The 26,819-nt window shown below is 49.3% G+C and overlaps 1 protein-coding gene across 1 annotated transcript in view; it reads left to right on the top strand.

Moving 5' to 3' along the window:
- Positions 1-26,819, top strand: part of uroc1 (urocanate hydratase 1) — an 88,269-nt gene that overhangs the window by 19,437 nt on the left and 42,013 nt on the right. The window contains exons 6-10 of the mRNA XM_059943890.1: positions 904-965; positions 8,659-8,725; positions 9,929-10,072; positions 14,105-14,193; positions 26,617-26,679. Of these exons, the coding sequence (XP_059799873.1) occupies positions 904-965; positions 8,659-8,725; positions 9,929-10,072; positions 14,105-14,193; positions 26,617-26,679 (425 nt within the window). The remainder of the gene's footprint in view (positions 1-903; positions 966-8,658; positions 8,726-9,928; positions 10,073-14,104; positions 14,194-26,616; positions 26,680-26,819) is intronic.

Below are 26,819 nucleotides of genomic sequence, written 5' to 3'. Positions count from 1 at the left end.
TCTTTTCTTTTCACTCCTCATTCCTTCTCCCATTTCCTGAAATTATGGGATTGGATGTTCCATGTGCTAAATCTTTGCACGTACCACTCTGTTTTAAAATATAACCTCAGGTTCAGCCAACAGCGTCAGTCTGAGGAAGACGGTCTCTGGCCCCACCAAACGTGTGAAGGCTGAGGAGCAAAATCTCCTGTTTGTGAGGATTCTGAGTGATCCATTTCCCCGTTACAACTCAGTACCACACAATAACAGACAGTACACCGTATGCAATTAAACGAATTAGCTTTATAGTTCTTAATTTGACTAAAGGGTTGGTAAAGTAAAACAAAAGGAAAAGGGCCCATTTTATGAAAGTCTAACATGCACAAGTTGGAGCTCACAGTTTCCGTTCCGCTGGTCCTCCATCGATTTCCCCGGGCTCCATCCACGCCCAGCCCCACTGCAAGTCCACTCTGTCCAGCTGTCTACGACCTCTCCTCTCTGGCATCTTCTCTCTCCATCTCTTTCCAAACTAAAGACCCAGACCACCTCATTCTCAGGCACACAGCATGAAAACACACTCCCTTCATTGGATGGTGCACATTCGAGAGCCCCCGTTATCTCTGGCCGTAATCCAGACACTCTGCTACAGAAAAACCATGACATTAGCAGCAAAACCTTTCCCGGGGGGTTACAGAAAAAAGTTACCTCTGATATCCCTCCTATACTGCCTCCCCTCATACTAGCCATTTCCACCCTGGGAAAAAGGTGTTGGCTGTCCACTCGATCTATGCCGGTTATCACCATATCAGCCTCCAGTTCTTGCTGTGTTTCGCTGCAGTGCTGCAGCTTCCGTCTGTGGGTTGGTGTTGGTGGGATCTCTTGACCCTCGTCCCATACCTGACGCATTTCACTGCTGTGTTTCAGGTTGTACCCAACTACTCCTCCAGGGACGAGTACGAGAAGATGTTTGCCATGGGAGTGACCATGTAAGGAATTTCCTGTCGAGCTCTGCCAGTGAAACACTTGCACTAGTTGTGTTAGTTTTGCCTCGGTGGGTTCCTGAGCCCCTGTGTTTGTGCGTTTGACTCAAGTGCAGAGTCCCAGGCTGGTCAGGAGAGGGTGCGATCAGGTTGTAATTTACACTTTATGGATTCAGTTCTGTTCTACCCCGGTTTGTTACCGTCACGTGTACCGAGGTCCAGTGGAAAACTTTGCTTTATATACCATCTGTCCAGGTCACTTCATCCCATGACAAGGGCCAGTAAGTTGGGGACATGCAGTGTTGGCGTCGAAAGCACAGCAACACGTCCTCGGTCTGTGTTGGTTGTTGATGCAAGCGGCTCTGGATGTCTCGATGTACATGTGACAAATAATGCTAATCTTTTAACGCGTTTTTGCAAGGTAAAGCATTCACAGAATGCAGAATAAAGTGCTGCGGTTTCAGAGAAAGGACAGTGCAGGCAGACATAACGAGCAAGGTCAGAACAAGGTACAGTCCTGTGCTGAAGTCTTAGACACGTAGATACAGTAGTTCAGGTGTCTGAGACTTTTGCACAGGACTGAGTTCATCACCGTGGATCAGGGGGCGAGTTTGTAAATCTGGCAGGAACAAAAGGAGTGGTGAGGGTGGAGTGAGTGCTGTGAGACGTGGCAGAGAAGCAGTGCCGAGGTAGGGGTGCTGGTGCTGGTGGAGACACCAGGCAAGGTTATTTGATTCCATAACAGAATGTCTCTCTGGTGCTTCCCACTCCCTCCACTCTCCCTTCCCCATCTTCCAACCATGATTCCCCTCTCACTGTCCCCTTCCCACTCTCAGTCCACCATAGAGACCCAGATCAGCATCAGGTTTATCTCCCTGTCCCCTTCCCACTCTCAGTCCACCATAGAGACCCAGATCAGCATCAGGTTTATCTCCCTGTCCCCTTCCCACTCTCAGTCCACCATAGAGACCCAGATCAGGATCAGGTTTATCTCCCTGTCCCCTTCCCACTCTCAGTCCACCATAGAGACCCAGATCAGCATCAGGTTTATCTCCCTGTCCCCTTCCCACTCTCAGTCCACCATAGAGACCCAGATCAGCATCAGGTTTATCTCCCTGTCCCCTTCCCACTCTCAGTCCACGTAGAGACCCAGATCAGCATCAGGTTTATCTCCCTGTCCCCTTCCCACTCTCAGTCCACGTAGAGACCCAGATCAGCATCAGGTTTATCTCCCTGTCCCCTTCCCACTCTCAGTCCACCATAGAGACCCAGATCAGGATCAGGTTTATCTCCCTGTCCCCTTCCCACTCTCAGTCCACGTAGAGACCCAGATCAGCATCAGGTTTATCTCCCTGTCCCCTTCCCACTCTCAGTCCACGTAGAGACCCAGATCAGGATCAGGTTTATCTCCCTGTCCCCTTCCCACTCTCAGTCCACCATAGAGACCCAGATCAGCATCAGGTTTATCTCCCTGTCCCCTTCCCACTCTCAGTCCACCATAGAGACCCAGATCAGCATCAGGTTTATCTCCCTGTCCCCTTCCCACTCTCAGTCCACCATAGAGACCCAGATCAGCATCAGGTTTATCTCCCTGACCCCTTCCCACTCTCAGTCCACCATAGAGACCCAGATCAGGATCAGGTTTATCTCCCTGTCCCCTTCCCACTCTCAGTCCACGTAGAGACCCAGATCAGCATCAGGTTTATCTCCCTGTCCCCTTCCCACTCTCAGTCCACGTAGAGACCCAGATCAGGATCAGGTTTATCTCCCTGTCCCCTTCCCACTCTCAGTCCACGTAGAGACCCAGATCAGCATCAGGTTTATCTCCCTGTCCCCTTCCCACTCTCAGTCCACGTAGAGACCCAGAGCAGAATCAGGTTTATCTCCCTGTCCCCATCCCACTCTCAGTCCACCATAGAGACCCAGATCAGCATCAGGTTTATCTCCCTGTCCCCTTCCCACTCTCAGTCCACGTAGAGACCCAGATCAGCATCAGGTTTATCTCCCTGTCCCCTTCCCACTCTCAGTCCACGTAGAGACCCAGATCAGCATCAGGTTTATCTCCCTGTCCCCTTCCCACTCTCAGTCCACGTAGAGACCCAGATCAGAATCAGGTTTATCTCCCTGTCCCCATCCCACTCTCAGTCCACCATAGAGACCCAGATCAGCATCAGGTTTATCTCCCTGTCCCCTTCCCACTCTCAGTCCACGTAGAGACCCAGATCAGCATCAGGTTTATCTCCCTGTCCCCTTCCCACTCTCAGTCCACGTAGAGACCCAGATCAGCATCAGGTTTATCTCCCTGTCCCCTTCCCACTCTCAGTCCACGTAGAGACCCAGATCAGCATCAGGTTTATCTCCCTGTCCCCTTCCCACTCTCAGTCCACGTAGAGACCCAGATCAGCATCAGGTTTATCTCCCTGTCCCCTTCCCACTCTCAGTCCACGTAGAGACCCAGATCAGCATCAGGTTTATCTCCCTGTCCCCTTCCCACTCTCAGTCCACGTAGAGACCCAGATCAGCATCAGGTTTATCTCCCTGTCCCCTTCCCACTCTCAGTCCACGTAGAGACCCAGAGCAGAATCAGGTTTATCTCCCTGTCCCCTTCCCACTCTCAGTCCACATAGAGACCCAGATCAGCATCAGGTTTATCATCACTCACATATGTCATGAAATTTGATTTATTTTGTGGCAGCAGTACAGTGCAATACATAAAATTCCTGCAGTACTGTGTAAAACTCTTAGGCACCCTATCTATAGATATACGCTTAAGACTTTTGAACAGGTCAAAAGTTGATCTTATCATACAAGGGGTCCACTCAATAAAAGTACGGGTATATAGAACAGAGAACAAACAGAACAGGCCCTTCGGCCCACAATGTTGTGCCAACCTTTTAAGTTACGCCTACGTCAGACTGCTGTTTATTGATTATTGTTCGGTGTCCAACACCATCGTACTCTCAGTACTAATCAACAAGCTCCAAAACCTGGGCCTCTGTCCCTCCTTCTGCAACTGGATCCTTGACCAGTCTGTGAGGATCAGAAATAATGTCTCCTCGCTGGTAACACTGGTGCTTAGCCCACTGCCCTACTCTCTCTTCGCTCACAACTGGGTGGCTAGACACAGCTCAAATGTCATCTATAAATTTGCCAATAAAGTTGATCAGCTGGTTGAGTGGTGTCACAACAACAACATTGCACTCTCTACTTCCAGTAAAACCAAGGAATTGATTGTGGACTTCAGGAAGAGGAAGTCGAGGGAACACACACCTGTCCTCATCGAGGGATCAGCAGTGGAAAGGGGGAGCAGTTTCACGTTCCTGGATGTAAACATGTCTGAAGATCTATCCTGGGCCCAACATATTAATGCGATTTGAAAGGGGCTGTATTCCATTAGGAGCTGGAGGAGATTTGGTTTGTATCAAAGACACTCGCAAGTTTCTCCAGATGGAGCATTGGAACTGGCTGCATCACTGTGTGGACTCTGCAGAAACTCAGCCACCATGGGCGCTGGCTTCCCAGCATCGAGAGCATCTACAAAAGGCGGTGCCTCACAAAGGTGGCATCCATCACTGAGGACCCTCACCACCCAGGACGTTCCCTCTTCTCATTGTTCCATCAGGGAGGAGGTACAGGAGCCTGCAGACATTGTCAATGATACAGGACCCCACCACCCAGGACATGCCCTCTTCTCATTGTTCCATCAGGGAGGAGGTACAGGAGCCTGCAGACATCGTCAATGATACAGGACCCCACCACCCAGGACATGCCCTCTTCTCATTGTTCCATCAGGGAGGAGGTACAGGAGCCTGCAGACATTGTCAATGATACAGGACCCCACCACCCAGGAATGCCCTCTTCTCATTGTTCCATCAGGGAGGAGGTACAGGAGCCTGCAGACATTGTCAATGATACAGGACCCCACCACCCAGGACATGCCCTCTTCTCATTGTTCCATCAGGGAGGAGGTACAGGAGCCTGCAGACATCGTCAATGATACAGGACCCCACCACCCAGGACATGCCCTCTTCTCATTGTTCCATCAGGGAGGAGGTACAGGAGCCTGCAGACATTGTCAATGATACAGGACCCCACCACCCAGGACATGCCCTCTTATTGTTCCATCAGGGAGGAGGTACAGGAGCCTGCAGACATCGTCAATGATACAGGACCCCACCACCCAGGACATGCCCTCTTCTCATTGTTCCATCAGGGAGGAGGTACAGGAGCCTGAAGATACACACTCAATGTTTCTGCAACAGCTGACATCGGATTTCTGAATGCACAATAATCCCATGAACATGACTTCACTTTCTTCCTCTCTTTGTGCACTGCTTATTTTATTTAATTTTTATATGTACTTGTAATTTATAGATATTGTGTATTGTCCTGTATTGCTGCCACAGAACAACAAATTTAATGACATGTGTCAGTGATATTAAACCTGATTCTGATTCTGAGTTCAACTTGAGGTTTATTGTCGTTCAATCGTACACACGTATCCCACCAAATGAAACAACGTTCCCGCGGACCAGTGTGCACAACGCGGTACGTATAACTCATACACAACACAAAAAGTAATAATAAGGCACATTCACAATACAAGTTAAAAAGTAAGCTGTATAACATCACTGACTCTTCATGCTCGATGAGACCTGGGGGGTGTCAGGGAGTTCAGTGTCTCACAGCCTGGGGGAAGAGGCTGTTCCCTAACAGTCCTTGTCCTAATGCTACGGTACCTCCTGCCTGATGGTAAGGGGGCAAGGAGATTGCAGGATGGGAGGGATCATTGACAATGATAAGGACCCAGCTCTTGGTAAACATCTCTAATGGGTGGAAGAGACCCTCTAGGCAGTCGTCGCAATCCTTCGCAGGGACTTGCAGTCAGATGCCCTGCAATTCCTGTACCAGATGGAGAGGACATGCTCAATGATTCTGCTGTAAAATTTAAGATCAATCTAACCCTTCCTTCCCACACTGTTCTCCAATGTTTTATCATCCATGTGTCTATCTAAGTTTCTTAACTGTCCCTAATGTATCTGCCTCTTCCAGTAGGACAGGCAGGGTGTTCCATGCCCCCACCCCTCTGCGTGTTTTAAAGAAAACTTACTTCTGATCATCTCCCTATACTTTCTTCCAGTCACTTTAAACTTGCACCCCGGTTCTGTTAGCCATTTGTGCCCTGGGACAAACTCTCTGGCTGTCCGCTCGATCTACGCAAGTTAAGAGATAAGGGTAGAAGCTGTCCTTGATCCTGGGGCGCATGCTTTCAGATTTCTGTTTGTTCTGTCTGATGGGAGAGGGAGAAGAGAGAATGTCTGGTGTGGGTAAGGTCTTTGACTATACTGGCTGCTGTTACCGAGACCATGAGAGTCCATGGAGTGTAGACAGACTCGTGGCTGGTTTCCGTGACCTGCTGAATCGTGTCCACAACTCTCTCATGGTCACGTGTCGAGCTGTTGCTATACTGAGCCCTACCCAGCATCCAGATCGAGAATTTCAACCAGAAATGTCAACAATTCCCTTCCTCCCATAGATGCTGCTCGACCTGCTGAGTTCCTCCAGCAAATTGCTTATTGCCCCATAAAAAATAGACCAGTACAGCCCAGGAACAGGCCCTTCAGCCTACACCATGTCCATATCCTTTTGTTCCCTCATATTCATGTGCCTGTCTAAACATTGTTTAAAAGTTTCCACTCTATCTGCCTCTTCCACCACCCCAGGCACCCACCACTCTCGTGTATATAAAACAAAAACTTGACACCAGACTCCAGCATTTGCAGTTTCTCATGTCCCCAAAGATCAGGAGCTGTCTAGTACAGAGACCCACTCACTCCACCAACGGTGAGGGTGTGCTGTGGGGTTGGTCACTCTGTGGCCACAGTGTCCAACTGACACTGTCGGGAATCTTAGTGTTCGCTGGAACTCTGAGCTGTCAGACTGAAGGTTCGAGGGTTAAAGAGATGACGTGTTGCAACCCTTTGGTATGTGTAACCATTTGTATTGTGTCTTTTCCGACCCATTTCCCTCTAACGGTTCAAAGGGTAGCCTGGTGATTTATTTACAGATCTGGAACAGATCCGGAGTTTGAATCCCAGCCTGACTGCAGAGAACTTGTCCCATCTCCCCGTGACCGAGTGGGTTTCCTCCCGCGGTCCGACGATGTACCGGTTAGGGTTATCACGTCGGAGCCGCAAGTGTGCTGACACATGTGGGCTGCTTAACAAAACCCGTGCTGATTTAATTTGATGCATTTCACTGTATGTTTCGATGTATGTACGTGAAAAACAAGATGATCCTGCATCTCTCCAGAGGACACTGGTTTAAGTGAGGGGGGAAAGGGACTTGAGGGACAACTTTTTCCACAGAGAGGGTGGCGAGTGTGTCAAATAAGCTGTCAGAGGAAGTGGTAGAGGTGGGGATTTCTCCAGCTTGATAGTTTTATGGGTTTATCTATAGGGGGGAGTTTCGGACCTGAGGGCACAGCCTCAGAATAGAGGAACGTCTGTTTAGAACCAGGATGAGGAGGAATTTCTTTAGCCAGTGAGTGTCAGATCTGTGGAATTCGTTGCCACGGATGGCTGTGGAGGCCGGGTCATTTATAGGTTTCTGATTAATCAGGGTGTCAAAGGTTGTGGGAAGAAGGCAGGAAAATGGGGCCAGAGGGGGAAGTAAATCAGCCATGATGGAATGGGGGAGCAGTCTTGATGGGCTGAATGGCCTAATTATGCTCCTATATGTTATGGTTATAATACAATAGCTGTAGGACTATTGGACAGATACTGGGATAGGAAAGGTTCTGAACAGGGGTCCCCAACCCTTTCTTTATGCTGCAGACCAATGCCGTTAACCAGGAACTCTGTGGACCCCAGGTTGGGAGCCTCTGGTTAAAGGGATATGACCAAACACAGGGAAATGGGACAATTTCAAAGTTTCAAAGGTACATTTAATGTCAGACAAATATATACAATACACGACCTGAAATTCTTTTTCTTCACAATCATCCACAAAAACAGAGAAGTGCCCCAAAGAAGGAACGACAGTTAAATGTTAGAACCCCGAAGTCCCCCCCCCCAGCTCCCCTCCCTCCCGTGCGTAAGCGGCAGTGGACAACAATCCCCTCCCCCCACCAGCACCGAGCACTCGAGTGAGCAAAGCAACAGCAAAACACAGACTTGCAGTTACCCCAACGGCTGCTCGTTCACCTGGTACTCGATATGCCACAGGCTCTCTCTCCTAATGAGGGAGAAAGAGGTGTCTCCGTTTTCCCAGCAAGAGGGGAGACATGACAATCAACTCACTGGTTTATGATGCTAATAGTCCGTTACACTGCTTTTTCCCAGCTCTGTGCCCAAAGATCTCGAGTCTCTGGGCATACGGCCACAGATAGTCCAACTCTCCCGCCGACCCTCGATCCGCCCATCTCTAAACCCCTGAGATCGTAGGCCTCCAAAGCCGAGCCGAAGCCTTAGACCGAGCCCTTGGCGTGCGGAACAACAACGGCCGGTTATGAAACCCCGAGAACGGGTCTTCCTGCGGTATGACTCCATGACTCGGCCAACAGTTTCACCGTTAGACGTTACAAACCGGGGCCATTCATTGCATCCATATCTCCACTGGTGACCCAGTCCTTCGTCACACCGAGCTCCAGGGTCTTCAGACGGTCAAAGTAACGGAGGCCTTGCTTTGTTTGTCACAGGTACGGCCAGATGACTGCCGGAAGCTACTGCTACATTGGACCCCAAGGGATCGTCCACGGCACAGTGGTAACGATGTCTCCCTCCCCCGTCAACACAACACCTCCGTTACCTCAAGGGCTGAATGGAAAGGGCAAGGGTCATACTGGGCGGTGGTCTCATCTCAGGTCACAGTGTCCACATGTCACTCACACCCACACAGACACGTACGCGGTATCGACGGAGGGAGTAGAACGGGGTACACAGGACACTACAGCAAATACAGGCCCTTTGGCCCACAATGTTGTATCAGCCTTTTAACCTACTCCAAGATGAATCTAACCCTTCCCTCCTACATAGCCTTTCGATTTTCTATCATCCATGTGCCTATCTAAGAGTTTCTTAAATGCTCCTAACGTATCTGCCTCTGCCACCACCCCTGGCAGCCTGTTCCACACTCCCCCCACTCTCTGTGTAAAAACCCTACCCCTGACATCCCCCCCACCCCCATACCTTCCTCTAAAAACCTTAAACAGACATCCTTTGCAAGATCCGTAGACCAGCATCTATGTGTCTGAGGGAATCTACGATTCCAGTTGTATGAAGATGAGAATCCCAGAGAGAACAAACTCCTCACATTCATCTGAAACGGCTGTACCCCCCCCCCCAGTCTGCATTCACCTGGCCCTCAGCCCTCATCTCTTCCCAACACCCATCTCCCTTCTCTCCCTGACCTCCAGCTCATAATGTTCCCACCGTTCCCATTCCTCTGGTCCTTATCCCTCCCTCTCATCTCCTTCTGACACTCAATTCCCTCAATCTCCCATCTCTCATCTCCCCATCACACCCTAACCCCCAACTCTCTCCAACTCATAATCACCCATGGTTCCCATTCCCACGGGTCTTATCCCCGTCCCTTAAATCCTCCTAACACCCAACCTCCAGTCCCCCATCTCCCATCTCTCACTACCCCCATGTCCCCACAATTCACATTCCAAATCTCCAGTCCCCCATCTCCCATCTCTCACTACCCCCATGTCCCCACAATTCACATTCCAAATCTCCAGTCTCCTATCTCTCCCCGATCCCAATCTTCCTCCTGCTTCCATTCCCCCATCACTAATCTCTCTATCGCTCCAGTCCCCGAGGAGGCCGCCCAGTCCACGTAGCCCTCGTCTGAGAGGTCAGTGTACGGCCATCCTTCTCCCCTGCTGTTGCCTAGAGGCCAGAGAAATGGCTTCCTGGCACCATCAGCCTGCTGCGTTAAAGGCCCGATGCCCGTTCCTTTTCCAGCTGACGGTGTTGAACGCTGGCCGGCGTTACCTGGGATTGGACGACCTCAGTGGGAAAGTCTTCGTGACCTCGGGCCTGGGGGGGATGAGCGGTGCGCAGGCCAAGGCAGCGGTCATTCTGGGCTGCGTGGGCGTGATCGCAGAGGTGAGTCTGCATGTCCACCACAATATCGGTCGGAGCCCGGTCTGGGAATGGGTGGGTACCATGGGGGTGGGCAGTCGGTATGATGGATGGTGGGTACTGGGGTAATGGGGGTTCAGGGAGAGATGGGAGATGGAGGTGGGGAATTGGAGATTGGGGAATGGGAACAGCAAAGGGGTAGATGGGGTGCAGAGAGATAAGGAAATAGGGAATGGAAAATGGAGTGAAGATGGGGGTCTAGAGATTTGGAATGGGAATCGTGGGGAGGGCGGATTGGGAGAGTTGGGTTTTGGGAGGAGATGAGAGATGGAGGATGAGGGCCAGGACAATGGTGGATAGGAGACTGATGGGAGGTGGGGATTAGGGAAGGGAGGGAGGAGGAGGATGTGAACCATAGGGAAAGGCATGATTGAGGGATTTGTGGAGTTAGGTGTGGGAAGTGATGAAAGATGGGGAGAGGTGACAAATGGGGAATGGGAACTTTGGGAAATAGGGAAGGAGAAATACGAGACAGGGTGGGTGAATGATTGGGGGGGATCTTGTTTTGGGATGAGATGAAATCCTCCACCTTCAAGGATTTCAGACATTCATCACCCCCGTGAGAAGATCTCACTTAGCTCTGGTCCGTGATCGTGCATTCTAGCCCTTCGCACTAGTGGACACAACTCCACGTCCACGTTCTCAGGATCTGCTCAGTTCCAATAAGATCACCCATCGTTCTTCTCTGCCACAGGAAACAGTTGAGGCCGGTTCATTGGCTATATTTAAGAGGAAGTTAGATATAGCCCTTGTGGCTAAAGGGATCAGGGGGTGTGGAGAGAAAGCAGGTACAGGGTTCTGAGTTGGATGATCAGCCATGATCATACTGAATGGCGGTGCAGGCTCGAAGGGCCGAATGGCCTACTCCTGTACCCATTTTCCATGTTTCAAACTCAACACAGAAATCTTTTCTTTAGATACTCCTGATCGGACAACCCTCTCATCCAAGCAATTCCCAGTGCACTGTCTCCAATGCCAGAGTACTTTTACTTAAGTAAGGGGCACGGAACTGTAGACAGTACACCGGGTTTGTCCTCACCAGCACCCTGCACAACTGTGACAATAATTTGCTACTTCTAAGCTCCAGACTTCTTGAAAATAAAGACCAGTCTTCCATTTGTCTTTCTAACCACTACTGCACCTACCTGTTAGCTTTATGTGATCCATGCTCGGGAATTCCTCGACCCCTCTATCGTCTACCGTCAGAAGACCCAGTCTCAGCGAGTCAGAGACACGTCTCAGATCTGACAAACCCAGGAACACCATCTTGTTCTTACTCCCGTGCTGCACCATTTATCTGTACTCTGTGGCCACTGCATTCGAACCTTGAAGCTGTTGAACCAGGTCCAACAAAGGGTGGGCCGGAGGTGGGATATGGGGGGAGCTGGAAGCTGGGGAATGGGAACAGCAAGGAGATGGGGAGGGGCAAGATGGGGGTGGGTTAACTGTACTGAGTAAAGTGTCCACTGAGTGTATGTTTCTTATTGTAATTGATAGTAATTTTGATGTCTTTGCCCTGCTCCCTTAAAACAACGGATTTCACTTCATATAAGTTAGTGATAATAAAATGATTTGATTCTGATTCTGCATTCTCTCTCCCTCTAGGTTAGGGCTCCCCAACCTTTTATACACCAGGGTCCTTTCCCATTAACCAAGGGGTCTGTGGAGCCCAGGTTGGGAGTTTCTGATCTAGGTTAAAATCTACCTTTAGATTTTTCTTTCACAACCTCGCTCTTTCAAAGATTCAAAGTACAATTATTATCAAAGTGTGTTTACATCTCAGAGATTCACCCTCCCACAGGCAGCCATGAAACAAAGAACCCGTTCAGGAAAATGCACAAAAAAGAGGGAGCAGATTGCGCAAACGTTGGAAAGTGGGTCAACAACACACAGCTTATCAAACATTGAACTTGGAGTCCAGGAGCATTCCGCTTACTTCAGTTCAGTACCACCACCCACTGTGCACCCCAGGGCCTTTCTTCCCTGAAGCACCCCAGTCTTCATCAATTACCCCAATCAAACTGCTCACGTGGCAAAAATAGAGTAACCAGAATTCAGAAACACATTCAACGTGAGCCTTTCCCACATTACGCGCCATTTATTCAACCTATCTACATTCAGAATCAGAATCCAGTTTATCACCTATGAGGTGATGGCGTGTTAATTTCCTGTTTTGCAGCAGCACTATGGTACAATGATATCAAAGGACAATAAATAACTACCGGTAAATAAATATCTAGTGCAGAAATAACAAGGTGGTGTTGATTGTCCATTGATGGCAGAGGGGAAGAAGCTGTCCCTGAATTGTTGAGTGTGTGTCGTCAGGCTCCTGTACCTACCCCCTGATGGCAGAGGGGAAGAAGCTGTTTCTGAATTGTTGAGTGTGTGTCGTCAGGCTCCTGTACCTCCCCCCGATGGCAGAGAGGAAGAAGCTGTCCCTGAATCGTTGAGTGTGTGTCTCCAGGCTCCTGTACCTCCCCCCTGATGGCAGAGAGGAAGAAGCTGTTCCTGAATCGCTGAGTGTGTGTCTTCAGGCTCCTGTACCTCCTCCCTGATGGCAGAGGGGGAGAAGCTGTTCCTGAATCGTTGAGTGTGTGTCTTCAGGCTCCTGTACCTCCTTCCTGATGGCAGAGGGGAAGAAGCTGTTCCTGAATCGCTGAGTGTGTATCGTCAGGCTCCTGTACCTCCCCCCTGATGGCAGAGGGGAAGAAGCTGTTCCTGAATGATTGACTGTGTGTCTTCAGGCTCCTGTACCTCCCCCCTGATGGCAGAGGGGAAGAAGCTGTCCCTGAATCGTTGAGTGTGTGACTTCAGGCTCCTGTACCTCCCCCCTGATGGCAGAGAGGTAGAAGCTGTCCCTGTATCGTTGAGTGTGTGTCTTCAGGCTCCTGTACCTCCCCCCTGATGGCGGAGAGGAAGAAGCTGTTCCGGAATGATTGAATGTCTGTCTTCAGGCTTCTGTACCTCCCCCCGATGGCAGAGGGGAAGAAACTGTTCCTGAATTGTTGAGTGTGTGTCTTCAGGCTCCCATACCTCCCCCCTGATGGCAGAGGGGAAGAAACTGTTCCTGAATCGCTGAGTGTGTGTCTTCAGGCTCCTGTACCTCCCCCCTGATGGCGGAGAGGAAGAAGCTGTTCCGGAATGATTGAATGTCTGTCTTCAGGCTTCTGTACCTCCCCCCGATGGCAGAGGGGAAGAAACTGTTCCTGAATTGTTGAGTGTGTGTCTTCAGGCTCCCGTACCTCCCCCCTGATGGCAGAGGGGAAGAAGCTGTTCCTGAATCGCTGAGTGTGTGTCTTCAGGCTCCTGTACCTCCTCCCTGGTGGCAGAGGGGAAGAAGCTGTTCCTGAATCGTTGAGTGTGTGTCTTCAGGCTCCTGTACCTCCTCCCTGGTGGCAGAGGGGAAGAAGCTGTTCCTGAATCGTTGAGTGTGTGTCTTCAGGCTCCTGTACCCCCTCCCTGATGGCAGAGGGGAAGAAGCTGTTCCTGAATCGTTGAGTGTGTGTTTTCACGCTCCTGTACCTCTTCCCCGATGCTACTCACAGGAAGGGGCCATGTCCTGGGTGTTGAGGGTGATTAGCGATGGATGCCACTTCCTCGATGTATCATTTCTTGAAGGTGGTGGAGGTGGGATGTGGGGGGAGCTGGAGCTGGCCGAGTCTACAACACCAGGCAGTCAGAAAGCTCTCCACGGTACCTCTGCAGAGATTTGCAGGAGTTTTCGGTAACAGACCAAATCTCCTGCAGATCAGTTCTCCCCATTACAACCTGGGCTCACACTGAGTGGCAAACACCGGGACCTTGAGGACTCACTTTCCAGTTTGCTTTATCTCATATTCTCTGTTGGGGGTTTATGATAAATCACCCCGACCGTTATCAGGGAGTCATTTGAACCCTTGTGGCACACAGGGAGTCACTGAGACCCCCCCCCCCCCGTGAATCTATCCGACTGTGTGAGAGGGGCCAGTCAGGTCAACATAAACCTTTCTGTTTCAGGTGGATGGGGCGGCCCTGAGGAAACGCCAGCAACAAGGATGGCTGATGGAAGTGACTGGCAGCCTGGAGCAGTGTGTAGCCCGGATCAGGTGTGTGACCCTGTCTCGCCCATCCCCTGGCTCTCCTGACCCATTGTCTCCCTGAACTCGCCCTTCTGGGCAACGAAGTCCGGGGGAAGAGGAGAGAGTTTCTGGATTAGGAACTGGGGTGGGGTGGGGGGGGGGGTGGGTGGTGTCCTGTGGCTGAGAAAGGTGAAATGGAAGTTAATACACTGGTTCTGCACGTTAATACACTGGTTCTGCACCACAGTGGAGCCTCTTAAACTGCTCTAAGATTAATCTAACCCCTCCCTCACACATATCCCTCCATTTTTCTTTCATCCAGGTGCCTGTCTGAGTCTCTTAAATGTTCCTTATGCATCTGTCTCTATCACCCCCCCCCCCCCCCGGCAGTGCGTTCCACACACCCAGCACACTCTGCAAAAATAATTTATCTCTGACACTAAATTATTCCCAACCCCCCCTCACCTCGTATTATCCATTTCTATCCTGGGAAAGTCTCCAGTTGTCTTGATCTATGCCTCTTGTCAAGTCACCTCACATCCTCCTTTGCTCCAAAGAAAAAAGTGCGTGGAGAGATAATTATGGAACATCATTAATAGACGGGTATTTGTTTACATTTGAATGGAAAGGGGTAGGACTGGGGCCCATGATCAGCTGTTTTAACCCTCGGTCATCCAGCCATCATAAGCCACTCTCTCTTCTCCCATTGGGTAAATACAAAGATCAGAAAGTGCTGACTACCAGGCTCAAGGGCAGCTTCTATCCGCTGTTTTAAGCTTATTGAACGGTTCCCCAGTACAGTAAGATGGACTCCTGACCTCACAATCTTCCTCGCTGTGACCTTGCACTTCACTGTCGACCAGCACTGCACTTTCTCTGTAACTGCAACAAGGTGGTCCCAGTGAACCATGGCATTGTCTTGTGGGCAGCTTACCATACTTCTAATTGGTTTTTTAATGCATTTTCTACAACACTACAGATAAGAAAAAATGCCCCAAACCAAAATAAAAAAATTCATACAGTGCAAAAATAAACATACAATAATAATATAATACAAAAAAGATCATTGAGAAAGCACCCAAATTGAAGTCATGTAAAGTTAGTATCCTCCCCAAGCCCCACAACAAAAAAAAACTCCAGACCAACCACAACACAATATAGAGAATATAAATCAGGACAATCAAACCCGCAGAACTGTAAATACACTTAGCAACAGAAGATAATAATGCCTACTACCAAAAAAAAAGAGCTGAAAGTACGGGACCGAAAAAAAACCTGAGTTAAGAGGAAGGTTATGAAAGTACTCAATAAAAGGTCCCCAGACCTTATGGAACTTTAAATCCGAATTAAGAATTGAATAATGAATTTTTTCAAGGTCTAAGCAGGCCATAATATCGTTAAGCCATTGAGCATGCGTGGACGGGGCAACATCTCTCATCTAAGGAGGATTAAACGTCTAGCCAGGAGAGAAGCAAAAGATAATATTCGACAGTTAGTCGAACTCAGACGTAGATCTGTCTCACCCAAAAAACCGAACAAAGCAATTAAAGGGTTAGGTTCTAAGTGGTGATTCAGAATACAAGATAAGGTTATAAAAACATCTTTCCAAAATTTCTCTAAGCCAGGACAGGACCAATACATGTGAATAAGAGAGGCCTCGCCCCTTTTGCATTTATCACAACGAGGACTAATATTAGGGTAAAATTGAGATAATTTAGATTTAGACTTATGGGCTCTATGAACAATCTTAAACTGTAAAAGGCAATGGCGAGCACAAAGAGAGGTTGAATTAACCGATTTGAGAATCGAGTCCCAAGTCTCATCAGATAAAGAGATATTTAAGTCATGCTCCCAAGCCATTCTAATTTTATCCACAGGGGCACGCCGTAAGAATGCTAATTTATCACGAATAAATGATATTAAGCCTTTACCCAGTGGATTAATAGAAATAAATAAATCCATAACATTTTTCTTGGGCATTTCAGGGAAGTTAGGAATTAAAGGATTAATAAAGTGTCTGATTTGGAGATATCTAAAAAAATGGGCATTAGGCAGATTGAACTTAGCAGAGAGCTGTTGAAAAGATGCGAAATGATTATCGATAAAAAGATCTTCAAAATGTCTAATGCCCTTCCTATACCAATCATGGAATGTTGAATCATACATAGTAGGTAAAACAGGTGATTATGTGAGATAGGACTAGAAAGGGAAAAACCATAAAAGCCATAAAATTTCCTAGACTGAGCCCATATTCGCAAAGTGTGTCTAACAAGAGGATTAACAATTAGTCTAGACAAACTACTAGGGAGTGCAGAACCAAGAAGTGCAGAAATAGATAAATCTTTAGTGGAACTCAACTCTATTGCCACCCAATTAGGGCACTCGGGTTGGTTATGAAAAAAAGACCAAAAGGTAGTACAATATATGTTAGCTGCCCAGTAGTATAAACGAAAGTTAGGTAAGGCCATGTCACCCTCATTTTTAGATTTTTGAAGACAAACTTTATTAATTCTAGAGCGCCCATTCTTCCACAGATATGACAAAATAATTGTCTAAGGAATCAAAAAAGGTTTTAGGAATAAAAATTGGAATAGATTGAAATAAATATAAAAATTTAGGGAGAACATACATTTTAACAACATTAATATGACCTACCAAAGACATAGATAGAGGTGACCATTGTGACAGACTCTGTTTTGTAGTATATAAAAGATTGGCAAAATTTTCATGAAAAGGATCTTTAAACTTCCTTGTAACTGTAATCCCAAGGTAAGTAAATTGATTATGGACTACTTTAAAAGGGAGGTCACGAAATGCTAACTCTTGTGCTTCTTTATTAATTGGGAAAAGTTCACTCTTATGTAAATTAAGTTTATAGCCAGAAAACTGGCTAAATTGATCAAGAAGTGAAAACATTGGAGGTAAGGATGTGAACGGATTTGAAAGAAAAAGTAATAGATCATCAGCATAAAGAGAAACTTAATGCTCAACACCCCCCTCCAAATCCCGGTCAGTTCAGGACAGATTCGAAATGCTATCGCCAAAGGTTCTATAGCCAAATCAAAGAGAAAGGGACTTAAAGGGCATCCCTGACAGGTGCCACATTTGAGGTTAAATAACTGGGATTGCTGAAAATTAGTCAAAACAGGCAGTAGGACACAGATACAGCAATTTGACCCAAGAGATAAAACTTTGACCAAAGTCAAATTTTTCTAAAACTGCAAAGAGGTAGTTCCACTCTATACGATCAGATGCTTTCTCCGCATCGAGGGAAATAACACATTCAGGAATCCCAGTTGAAGGTGAATATAAAATGTTAAATAAACATCAAATATTAAAAAAAGGAAGACAGTTTTTAATAAAACCAGTTTGATCATCAGAAATAATAGAGGGAATAACAGTTTCTAATCTATGAGCCAAGATTTTAACATCAACATTAAGCAAAGAAATCGGCCTGTACGAGGAACACTCTGTTGGGTCTTTACCCTTTTTTAATAAAAGAATAATAGATGCCTCATTAAAAGAGGGTGGCAATTTACCGTAATTAAATGAGTCAGATAGTACTGAGAGTAACTGAGGAGAAAGGAGTGAAGGGAATGATTTATAAAATTCTACGGGGAACCCATCAGGTCCAGGAGATTTGCCTGAAGACAATACAGAAATTGCAAAAGATATTTCTTCTAATGATATAGGCTCATTAAGTTTGGCTTTAAAATCAGATGAAAGTGAACGAATATTCAGAGTATCTAAGAAAAGATCAACAGAAATATTCTCATTCAGAGATTCAGAGGAATAAAGCCGAGAGTAAAAATTTTTAAATACGTCATTGATTTCTAAGTGATCCGATGTAAAATCCCCATTCTCCTTCCGGATCTTTGTGATATGTTGTTTAGCTTTAGAACGCCTCAGCTGATTAACTAGAAATTTACCAGATTTGTCACCGTGAATATAAAAACGACTCTTACTTACAAGAAGTTGGCGTTCAACAGGTTGAGTAGACAGAAGATTAAATTAGTTTGAAATTCAGGGTTCTCAGTTTGAGCACACAATTGATCTAATTCTTTAATCTGATTAATTAGGTCTAATCGATCTATACGGGACTTTCTATTAAGATTTGCTGTATAGGAGAGTATTTGACCCCTCAAATATGCTTTCATGGCATCCCAGACAATCTGGGATGACATTTCAGATGACATATTGGTGTTAAAATAAAAAGTTATCTGATCCTTAATAAATTTTAGAAAATCATCATCCGATAATAAAGTCGAGTTAAAACGCCAGTGTTTACTCCTCTGAAGGAGACCAGGAAAATTTAGAGACAAAGTAATTGGGGCATAATCAGAATCAGACTTTAATCGCCAAGTACCTGTGCACATACAAGGAATTTACTTCCAGCAGATGTTGTCTCACTGCTCATAACAATAATAATGATAAATATAAATGAAAATATAGATTATACATACAGGTAGTGCAATCCAAGTAATAGTTAGCTGAAAGTTAACCGGCAGTTAACTGTTCAGCAAAGTGACCACAGTAGGGAAAAAACTTCTCCAGTGCCTATTAGTCTTAGTCTGGAGGGATCTGAAGCGCCTACCAGATGGAAGCAGTTCAAACAATCCATGCGCAGGATGGAAGGAGTCCTTTATGATGTTCCCCGCCCTCTTCTTCAACCTGGAAGAGAAATCAGTATACTCTGATAATCACAAGAATAGACAAATGGAATAAGTTAATTAACAAGCAAAAAATAATCAATTCTAGTAAAGGTATGGTGAACATGTGAAAAACAAAAGAATAATCTCTCTCGATAGGATGAAGGAAACGCCATATATATCAGATACCATAATTAGAGAGAAAAGAGTGAATAGCTAAAGCAGATTTAGTAGGTGATCTAGTAACAGAGGACGATCGATCCAAATTAGGATCTAACCAACAATTAAAATCGCCTCCCAGTATAAGAGAATATGAGTTTAAATCTGGTAGTGAGGTACCATACTATTAAATGAACCTCTTTTGAATTACTCTTGCTGCAATTTGCAGCCCGTAATCTCCCTTCAAGCAGCGTACTTTTGAACCGTGTTAACAAACTAGGGATTTCATGATCTCCTGAAGAACTGAGGATTTAACTCTGAAGCGTGCACACACGGCACCTGTAAGTGGACGAAGGTTCACCACAATGGCCAGTAGGGATGAGGGAAGGACTCCAACTCGAATTGAAACTCAGAGGAATGGTAGTTCCATTACTCAGCATCTTGTTAGTGAATGTACTGTCACTGTAGAACGAGATTGAGTATCTGAGGGTATGACTGCGGTGTTGGAGAGAAATGAGAGATTGCTATGTTCTTTGTTTCATGGATACGTGGCTCACTCCAGTCAGGCTTGTTTGAAGAAATATGTGCCCAATAATCATCACCTTAGAGCCTGTATCACCAGGGTGCTGGATATGTCGGTAAGACTCGAGGGCATCTCGATACTCAGGATGCACCAGACTGCTGATTTGAAGAAGGCAAATGGTGAGGGTCTTCCGGTAAGATGGTTTGCTTAGATGCAGCGGCTTATATGGGGCCAACCAAAGGTGTTATTTTCTTTTTATAATGTATTTGTTATGATTACAAGACCCTGTTGGACATTGAGAACTTAGAAGTACTGTAGGTCTACCCCATCAACGAGTTGCTCTTTGGCAGAGAAACTGAAGGAGCCAAACTTGGCGCAGGTTGTGTTCCACCCGAGTCAGAGGGGTGTGGGTGTCAGTACACAGAGGCTGTGTGCAGTATAACAATCAACTGATTATCTTAGTCACCTTTCCTGTGATTGCAAGACCCTGCTGGACATTGGTAATGTGGATTGCTGTGAGTCTGGTTCACTGGTTCATTGGCAAATTCATAACATGATAAGTTTTTATCAGCAATTTGAGAATGATAAGGGCAGATCAGAGATGTCAGTGTTGCAGTTGAACAAAGGAGACTATGGAGCCATGAGGGAGGAGCTGGCCAAAGTTAACTGGATGGATATCCTAGCAGAAAAGACAGTGGAACAGCAATGGCAGGTATTCTTGGGAATAATGTGCATTCCCCGGAGAAGGAAGGATTCAAAGGGGGGAAAGGGACCACAGTGATTGACAAAGGAAGTCAGAGATTGCATAGCATTTAAAAAAAAGGAAGTATGACAGAGTTAAGGTGAGTGGGAGGACAGATGATTGGGAAATTTTTAAGGAAAAACAGAACTTAACTAAAAAGGCAATACGGGGAGAAAAAATGAGGTACGAACGCAAGCTAGCTAGGAATATAAAGGAGGATAGCAAAAGCTTTTTTAGGTATGTGAAGAGAAAGAAGATAGTTAAGAACAATGTTGGGCCCTTGAAGAATGAATTGGGTGAAATTGTTATGGGAAACAGAGAAATGGCAGAAGAATTTAATGAGTACTTTAGATCTGTCTTCACTAAGGAAGACACAAGCAATCTCCCAGATGTATGGATGGGCCAAGGACATAGGGTAACAGAGGAAATGAAACAGATTGACATTCGGAAGGAAATAGTGATGAGAAGACTGATGGGACTGAAGGCTGACAAATCCCCAGGTCCAGATGGTCTGCATCCTAGGGTACTAAAGGAGGTGGCCCTGGAAATTGCGGATGCATTGGTAATCATTTTCCAATGTTCCTTAGATTCAGGATCAGTTCCTGAGGATTGGAGAATGGCTAATGTTATCCCACTTTTTAAGAAAGGAGGGAGGGAGAAAACAGAGAACTATCGACCAGTCAGCCTAACATCAGTAGTGGGGAAGATGCTAGAGTCCATTATTAAGGATGAAATAGTGGCATATCTAGATAGCAGTGATAGGATTGGGCCGAGCCAGCATGGATTTACCAAGGGCAAATCATGCTTGACTAATCTGTTGGAGTTTTTCGAGGATGTAACCAGGAAGTTAGACAAGGGAGATCCAGTGGATGTAGTGTACCTCTATTTTCAGAAGGCATTTGATAAGGTCCCACATAGGAGATTGGTGGGTAAAATAAAAGCTCATGGCATTGGGGGGAAGATATTGACATGGATAGAAAACTGGTTGGCAGATAGAAAGCAAAAGGTAACGGTGAATGGGTGTTTCTCGGAATGGCAGGTGGTGACTAGTGGGGTGCCACAGGGCTCGGTATTGGGACCACAGCTGTTTACGACTTACGTCAACGATTTAGATGAAGGCATTGAGAATAACATCAGCAAGTTTGCTGATGATACTAAGCTGGGTGGCAGTGTGACATGATGAGGATGTTAGGAGAATTCAGGGTGATTTGGATAGGCTGGGTGAGTGGGCAGATACTTGGCAGATGACGTTTAATGTGACTAAGTGTGAGGTTATCCACTTTGGGAGTAAGAACAGGAAGGCAGATTATTATCTGAACGGTGTATAGTTGGCTAAGGGAGAAATACAAAGAGATCTCGGAGTCCTTGTTCATCGATCACTGAAGGTGAATGAGCAAGTGCAGCAGGCAGTGAAGAAGGCTAATGGAATGTTGGCCTTTACTACAAAGGGAATTGAGTACAAGAGCAAGGAAATCCTCTTGCATTTGTACAGAGCCCTGGTGAGACCACACCTGGAGTATTGTGTACAGTTTTGGTCTCCAGGGTTAAGGAAGGACATCCTGGCTGTAGAGGAAGTGCAGCGTAGATTCACAAGTTTAATTCCTGGGATGTCCGGACTGTCTTAGGCAGAGAGGTTAGAGAAATTGGGCTTGTACATGCTGGAATTAAGGAGATTGAGAGAGGATCTGATTGCAACATATAAGATTATTAAGGGATTGGACAAGATAGAGGCAGGAAATATGTTCCAGATGCTGGGAGAGTCCAGTACCAGAGGGCATAGTTTGAGAATAAGGGGTAGGTCATTTAGGACAGAGTTAAGGAAGAACTTCTTCTCCCAGAGAGTTGTGGGGATTTGGAATGCACTGCCTCGGAAGGTAGTGGAGGCCAATTCTCTGGATGCTTTCAAGAAGGAGCTAGATAGATATCTTATGGATAGGGGAATCAAGGGATATGGGGACAAGGCAGGAACCGGGTATTGATAGTAGATAATCAGCCATGATCTCAGAATGGCGATGCAGGCTCGAAGAGCCGAATGGTCTAATTCTGCACCTATTGTCTATTGTCAAACGGCAGAGGAGCTGCGTGGTGTTAGTCGTAGTGATAACCAGGCCTCGAGCCGTGGTGTCGCCTGTTGGCAGCCGTCCGGGGAGAGAAGAGTCGGTGTGTCAGGGGGGAGAGAGGAGTCGGGGTGTCCAGGGAGAGAGGAGTCGGGGTGTCCGGGGAGAGAGGAGTCGGGGTGTCCGGGGGGAGAGAGGAGTCAGTGTGTCCGGGGGGAGAGAGGAGTCTGTGTGTCCGGGGGGAGAGAGGAGTCGGTGTGTCCGGGGGGAGAGAGGAGTCGGGGTGTCCGGGGAGAGAGGAGTCGGGGTGTCCGGGGGGAGAGAGGAGTCGGTGTGTCCGGGGGGGAGAGAGGAGTCGGTGTGTCCGGGGGGAGAGAGGAGTCGGTGTGTCCGGGGGGAGAGAGGAGTCGGGATGTCCGGGGGGAGAGAGGAGTCGGGGTGTCCGGGGAGAGGAGTCGGGGTGTCCGGGGAGAGGAGTCGGGGTGTCCGGGGAGAGAGGAGTCGGTGTGTCCGGGGAGAGAGAGGAGTCGGGGTGTCCGTGGGGAGAGGAGTCGGCGTGTCCGGGGAGAGAGGAGTCGGCGTGTCCGGGGGGAGAGAGGAGTCGGCGTGTCCGGGGGGAGAGAGGAGTCTGTGTGTCCGGGGGGAGAGAGGAGTCTGTGTGTCCGGGGGGAGAGAGGAGTCGGGGTGTCCGGGGGGAGAGAGGAGTCGGTGTGTCCGGGGGGAGAGAGGAGTTGGTGTGTCCGGGGGAAGAGAGGAGTCGGTGTGTCCGGGGAGAGAGGAGTCGGTGTGTCCGGGGAGAGAGGAGTCGGGGTGTCCGTGGGGAGAGGAGTCGGTGTGTCCGGGGAAAGAGAGGAGTCTGCGTGTCCGGGGGGAGAGAGGAGTCGGTGTGTCCGGGGAGAGGAGTCGAGGTGTCCGGGGAGTGAGGAGTCGGTGTGTCCGGGGAGAGAGAGGAGTCTGCGTGTCCGGGGAGAGAGGAGTCTGTGTGTCCGGGGAAAGAGAGGAGTCTGCGTGTCCGGGGGGAGAGAGGAGTCGGGGTGTCCGGGGAGAGGAGTCGGGGTGTCCGGGGAGAGAGGAGTCGGTGTGTCCGGGGAGAGAGGAGTCGGGGTGTCCATGGGGAGAGGAGTCGGTGTGTCCGGGGAAAGAGAGGAGTCTGCGTGTCCGGGGAGAGAGGAGTCGGTGTGTCCAGGGAGAGGAGTCGAGGTGTCCGGGGAGAGAGGAGTCGGTGTGTCCGGGGGGAGAGGAGTCTGTGTGTCCGGGGAGAGGAGTCGAGGTGTCCGGGTAGAGAGGGGTCGGTGTGTCCGCGGGGGGAGAGGAGTCGGTGTGTCCGCGGGGAGAGAGGAGTCGGTGTGTCCGGGGAGAGAGGAGTCGGTGTGTCCGGGGGGAGAGGGGTCGGTGTGTCCGCGGGGGGAGAGGAGTCGGTGTGTCCGGGGGGAGAGAGGAGTCTGTGTGTCCGGGGAGAGAGGAGTCTGTGTGTCCGGGGGGTGAGAGGAGTCGGTGTGTCCGGGGGGAGAGAGGAGTCGGTGTGTCCGGGGAGAGAGGAGTCGGGGTGTCCGGGGAGAGAGGAGTCGGTGTGTCCAGGGAGAGAGGGGTCGGTGTGTCCGCGGGGGGAGAGGAGTCGGTGTGTCCGGGGGGAGAGGAGTCGGTGTGTCCGGGGAGAGAGGAGTCGGTGTGTCCGGGGGGAGAGGGGTCGGTGTGTCCGCGGGGAGAGGAGTCGGTGTGTCCGGGGAGAGAGGGGTCGGTGTGTCCGCGGGGGGAGAGGAGTCTGTGTGTCCGGGGAGAGAGGAGTCGGGGTGTCCGGGGAGAGAGGAGTCGGTGCGTCCGGGGGGAGAGGAGTCTGTATGTCTGGGGAGAGAGGAGTCGGTGTGTCCGGGGAGAGGAGTCGAGGTGTCCGGGTAGAGAGGGGTCGGTGTGTCCGCGGGGGGAGAGGAGTCGGTGTGTCCGCGGGGAGAGAGGAGTCGGTGTGTCCGGGGAGAGAGGGGTCGGTGTGTCCGCGGGGGGAGAGGGGTCGGGGTGTCAGGGGGGAGAGAGGAGTCGGTGTGTCCGCGGGGAGAGAGGAGTCGGTGTGTCCGGGGAGAGAGGGGTCGGTGTGTCCGCGGGGGGAGAGGAGTCGGTGTGTCCGCGGGGAGAGGAGTTGGTGTGTCCGGGGAGAGAGGAGTCGGTGTGTCCGGGGGGAGAGGGGTCGGTGTGTCCGCGGGGAGAGGAGTCGGTGTGTCCGGGGAGAGAGGGGTCGGTGTGTCCGCGGGGGGAGAGGAGTCGGTGTGTCCGGGGGGAGAGAGGAGTCTGTGTGTCCGGGGAGAGAGGGGTCGGTGTGTCCGCGGGGGGAGAGGAGTCGGTGTGTCCGGGGAGAGAGGAGTTGGTGTGTCCGGGGAGAGAGGAGTCGGTGTGTCCGGGGAGAGAGGGGTCGGTGTGTCCGCGGGGAGAGGAGTCGGTGTGTCCGGGGAGAGAGGGGTCGTCGTGTCCGGGGGGAGAGAGGAGTCGGTGTGTCTGCGGGGAGAGAGGAGTCGGTGTGTCCGGGGGGAGAGAGGAGTCTGTGTGTCCGGGGAGAGAGGGGTCGTCGTGTCCGCGGGGAAAGAGGAGTCTGTGTGTCCGGGGAGAGAGGAGTCGGTGTGTCCGGGGAGAGAGGGGTCATCGTGTCCGGGGAGAGAGGAGTCGGTGTGTCCGGGGAGAGAGGGGTCATCGTGTCCGGGGAAAGAGGAGTCGGTGTGTCCGGGGAGAGAGGGGTCATCGTGTCCGGGGAAAGAGGAGTCGGTGTGTCCGGGGAGAGAGGGGTCATCGTGTCCGGGGAGAGAGGGGTCATCGTGTCCGGGGAGAGAGGAGTCGGTGTGTCCGGGGAGAGAGGGGTCATCGTGTCCGGGGAAAGAGGAGTCGGTGTGTCCGGGGAGAGAGGGGTCATCGTGTCCGGGGAAAGAGGAGTCGGTGTGTCCGGGGAAAGAGGAGTCTGTGTGTCCGGGGAGAGAGGAGTCGGTGTGTCCGGGGAGAGAGGGGTCATCGTGTCCGGGGAAAGAGGAGTCGGTGTGTCCGGGGAGAGAGGGGTCGTCGTGTCCGGGGAGAGAGGGGTCGTCGTGTCCGGGGAGAGAGGGGTCGGTGTGTCCGCGGGGAGAGAGGAGTCAGTGTGTCCGGGGAGAGAGGGGTCGTCGTGTCCGGGGAGAGAGGGGTCGTCGTGTCCGGGGAGAGAGGAGTCGGTGTGTCCGGGGAGAGAGGAGTCGGTGTGTCCGGGGAGAGAGGGGTCGTCGTGTCCGGGGAGAGAGGGGCCGTCGTGTCCGGGGAGAGAGGGGTCGGTGTGTCCGCGGGGGGAGAGGAGTCGGGGTGTCCGGGGAGAGAGGGGTCGGTGTGTCCACGGGGAGAGAGGGGTCGTCGTGTCCGGGGAGAGAGGGGTCGTCGTGTCCGCGGGGAAAGAGGAGTCTGTGTGTCCGGGGGGAGAGGAGACGGGGTGTCCGGGGAAAGGTGTCGGAGTCGGTGTGCTCCACCAGATAGAATCGGGTCTTATTGATATATCCAGCACCCTGCTGCTGCAGGTTTTATGCTGATGTTTTGCTGCTCTCCAGTGTTGGCTCGGCAGAAGACAAGGTGTATTGTGTTTGCAGACTGCTGCTACTTTCGTGGACTCAGGGATCTGGACTATTATGTGATGTAGTTTGAATGCTGTCTTTATGTGCCTTGTGGTGTGGTGTGTTCTGCATCTTGGCCCCGGAGGAACGTTTTGTTCTGTTGTATTCATGGGTATTGATGTATGGTTGAATGACAATGAAATGAATGTGCAGTTGTCTCTGTTACATGATAGTGGTGTTTGGACGTAGCAGTATTGTTGCACTCTTGTTCCCTGACCTGGAACATCTGACAATTAACTGCTGACCATTCCACTTACCAAGTGAGTTCTCCTTGATCCTTACCGTAGTTCACGTTCCGCCAAAGGCCGGCATTAATCAGGCATTGAATGCTGCCATCGCCAGAGAAGAAATAGCTCACCCCAGCACCTTTCACATCATAGCTGGGAGCTTCTATCAGGCTTGTTTGAAGAAATCTCTGCCCAGTTATTATCAGGATATACCAGCATCTCCAGGGGTCTCAACATACCCGACCACTGCTGTACTGTGATTAGAAATACCTGCTGTTTGGATGGATGGTTTGTACGGCTTTTCACTGTATCTCAGTACATGTGACAATAATGTACCAAATCCAACCAGCCGTCCCAATATGGGGGAGTATGTCGAAATTAAGCCCACTGTGTCTTTTGTTCATCTCAGTACCTCAGCAAAAGTGTTCAAAGCAGAATGTCTTGAATCATGACAGACTAACATTTGTTCTCCTTATGAATTTCAGGGAGGCTCGACAGACAAAGAAGGCCCTCAGCCTTGGTTACCATGGTAACGTGGTGGATCTTTGGTAGGTGGTGTATATATGGTGGAGATTTTACAGTTAATGCTTTTTAACAACTTTCTCTCCCATATGCCCCACTTCAATTTATTTTTTTAAATTCATTCAGTGTTGGGTATTGTTGATAGTATCAGAATTCTATGGATTTA

The sequence above is a fragment of the Hypanus sabinus genome, chromosome 19 (genome assembly GCF_030144855.1).
Source record: "Hypanus sabinus isolate sHypSab1 chromosome 19, sHypSab1.hap1, whole genome shotgun sequence".
In the NCBI taxonomy this organism is placed as follows: Eukaryota; Metazoa; Chordata; class Chondrichthyes; order Myliobatiformes; family Dasyatidae; genus Hypanus; species Hypanus sabinus.
This window is presented reverse-complemented; position numbering and strand designations above follow the sequence as displayed.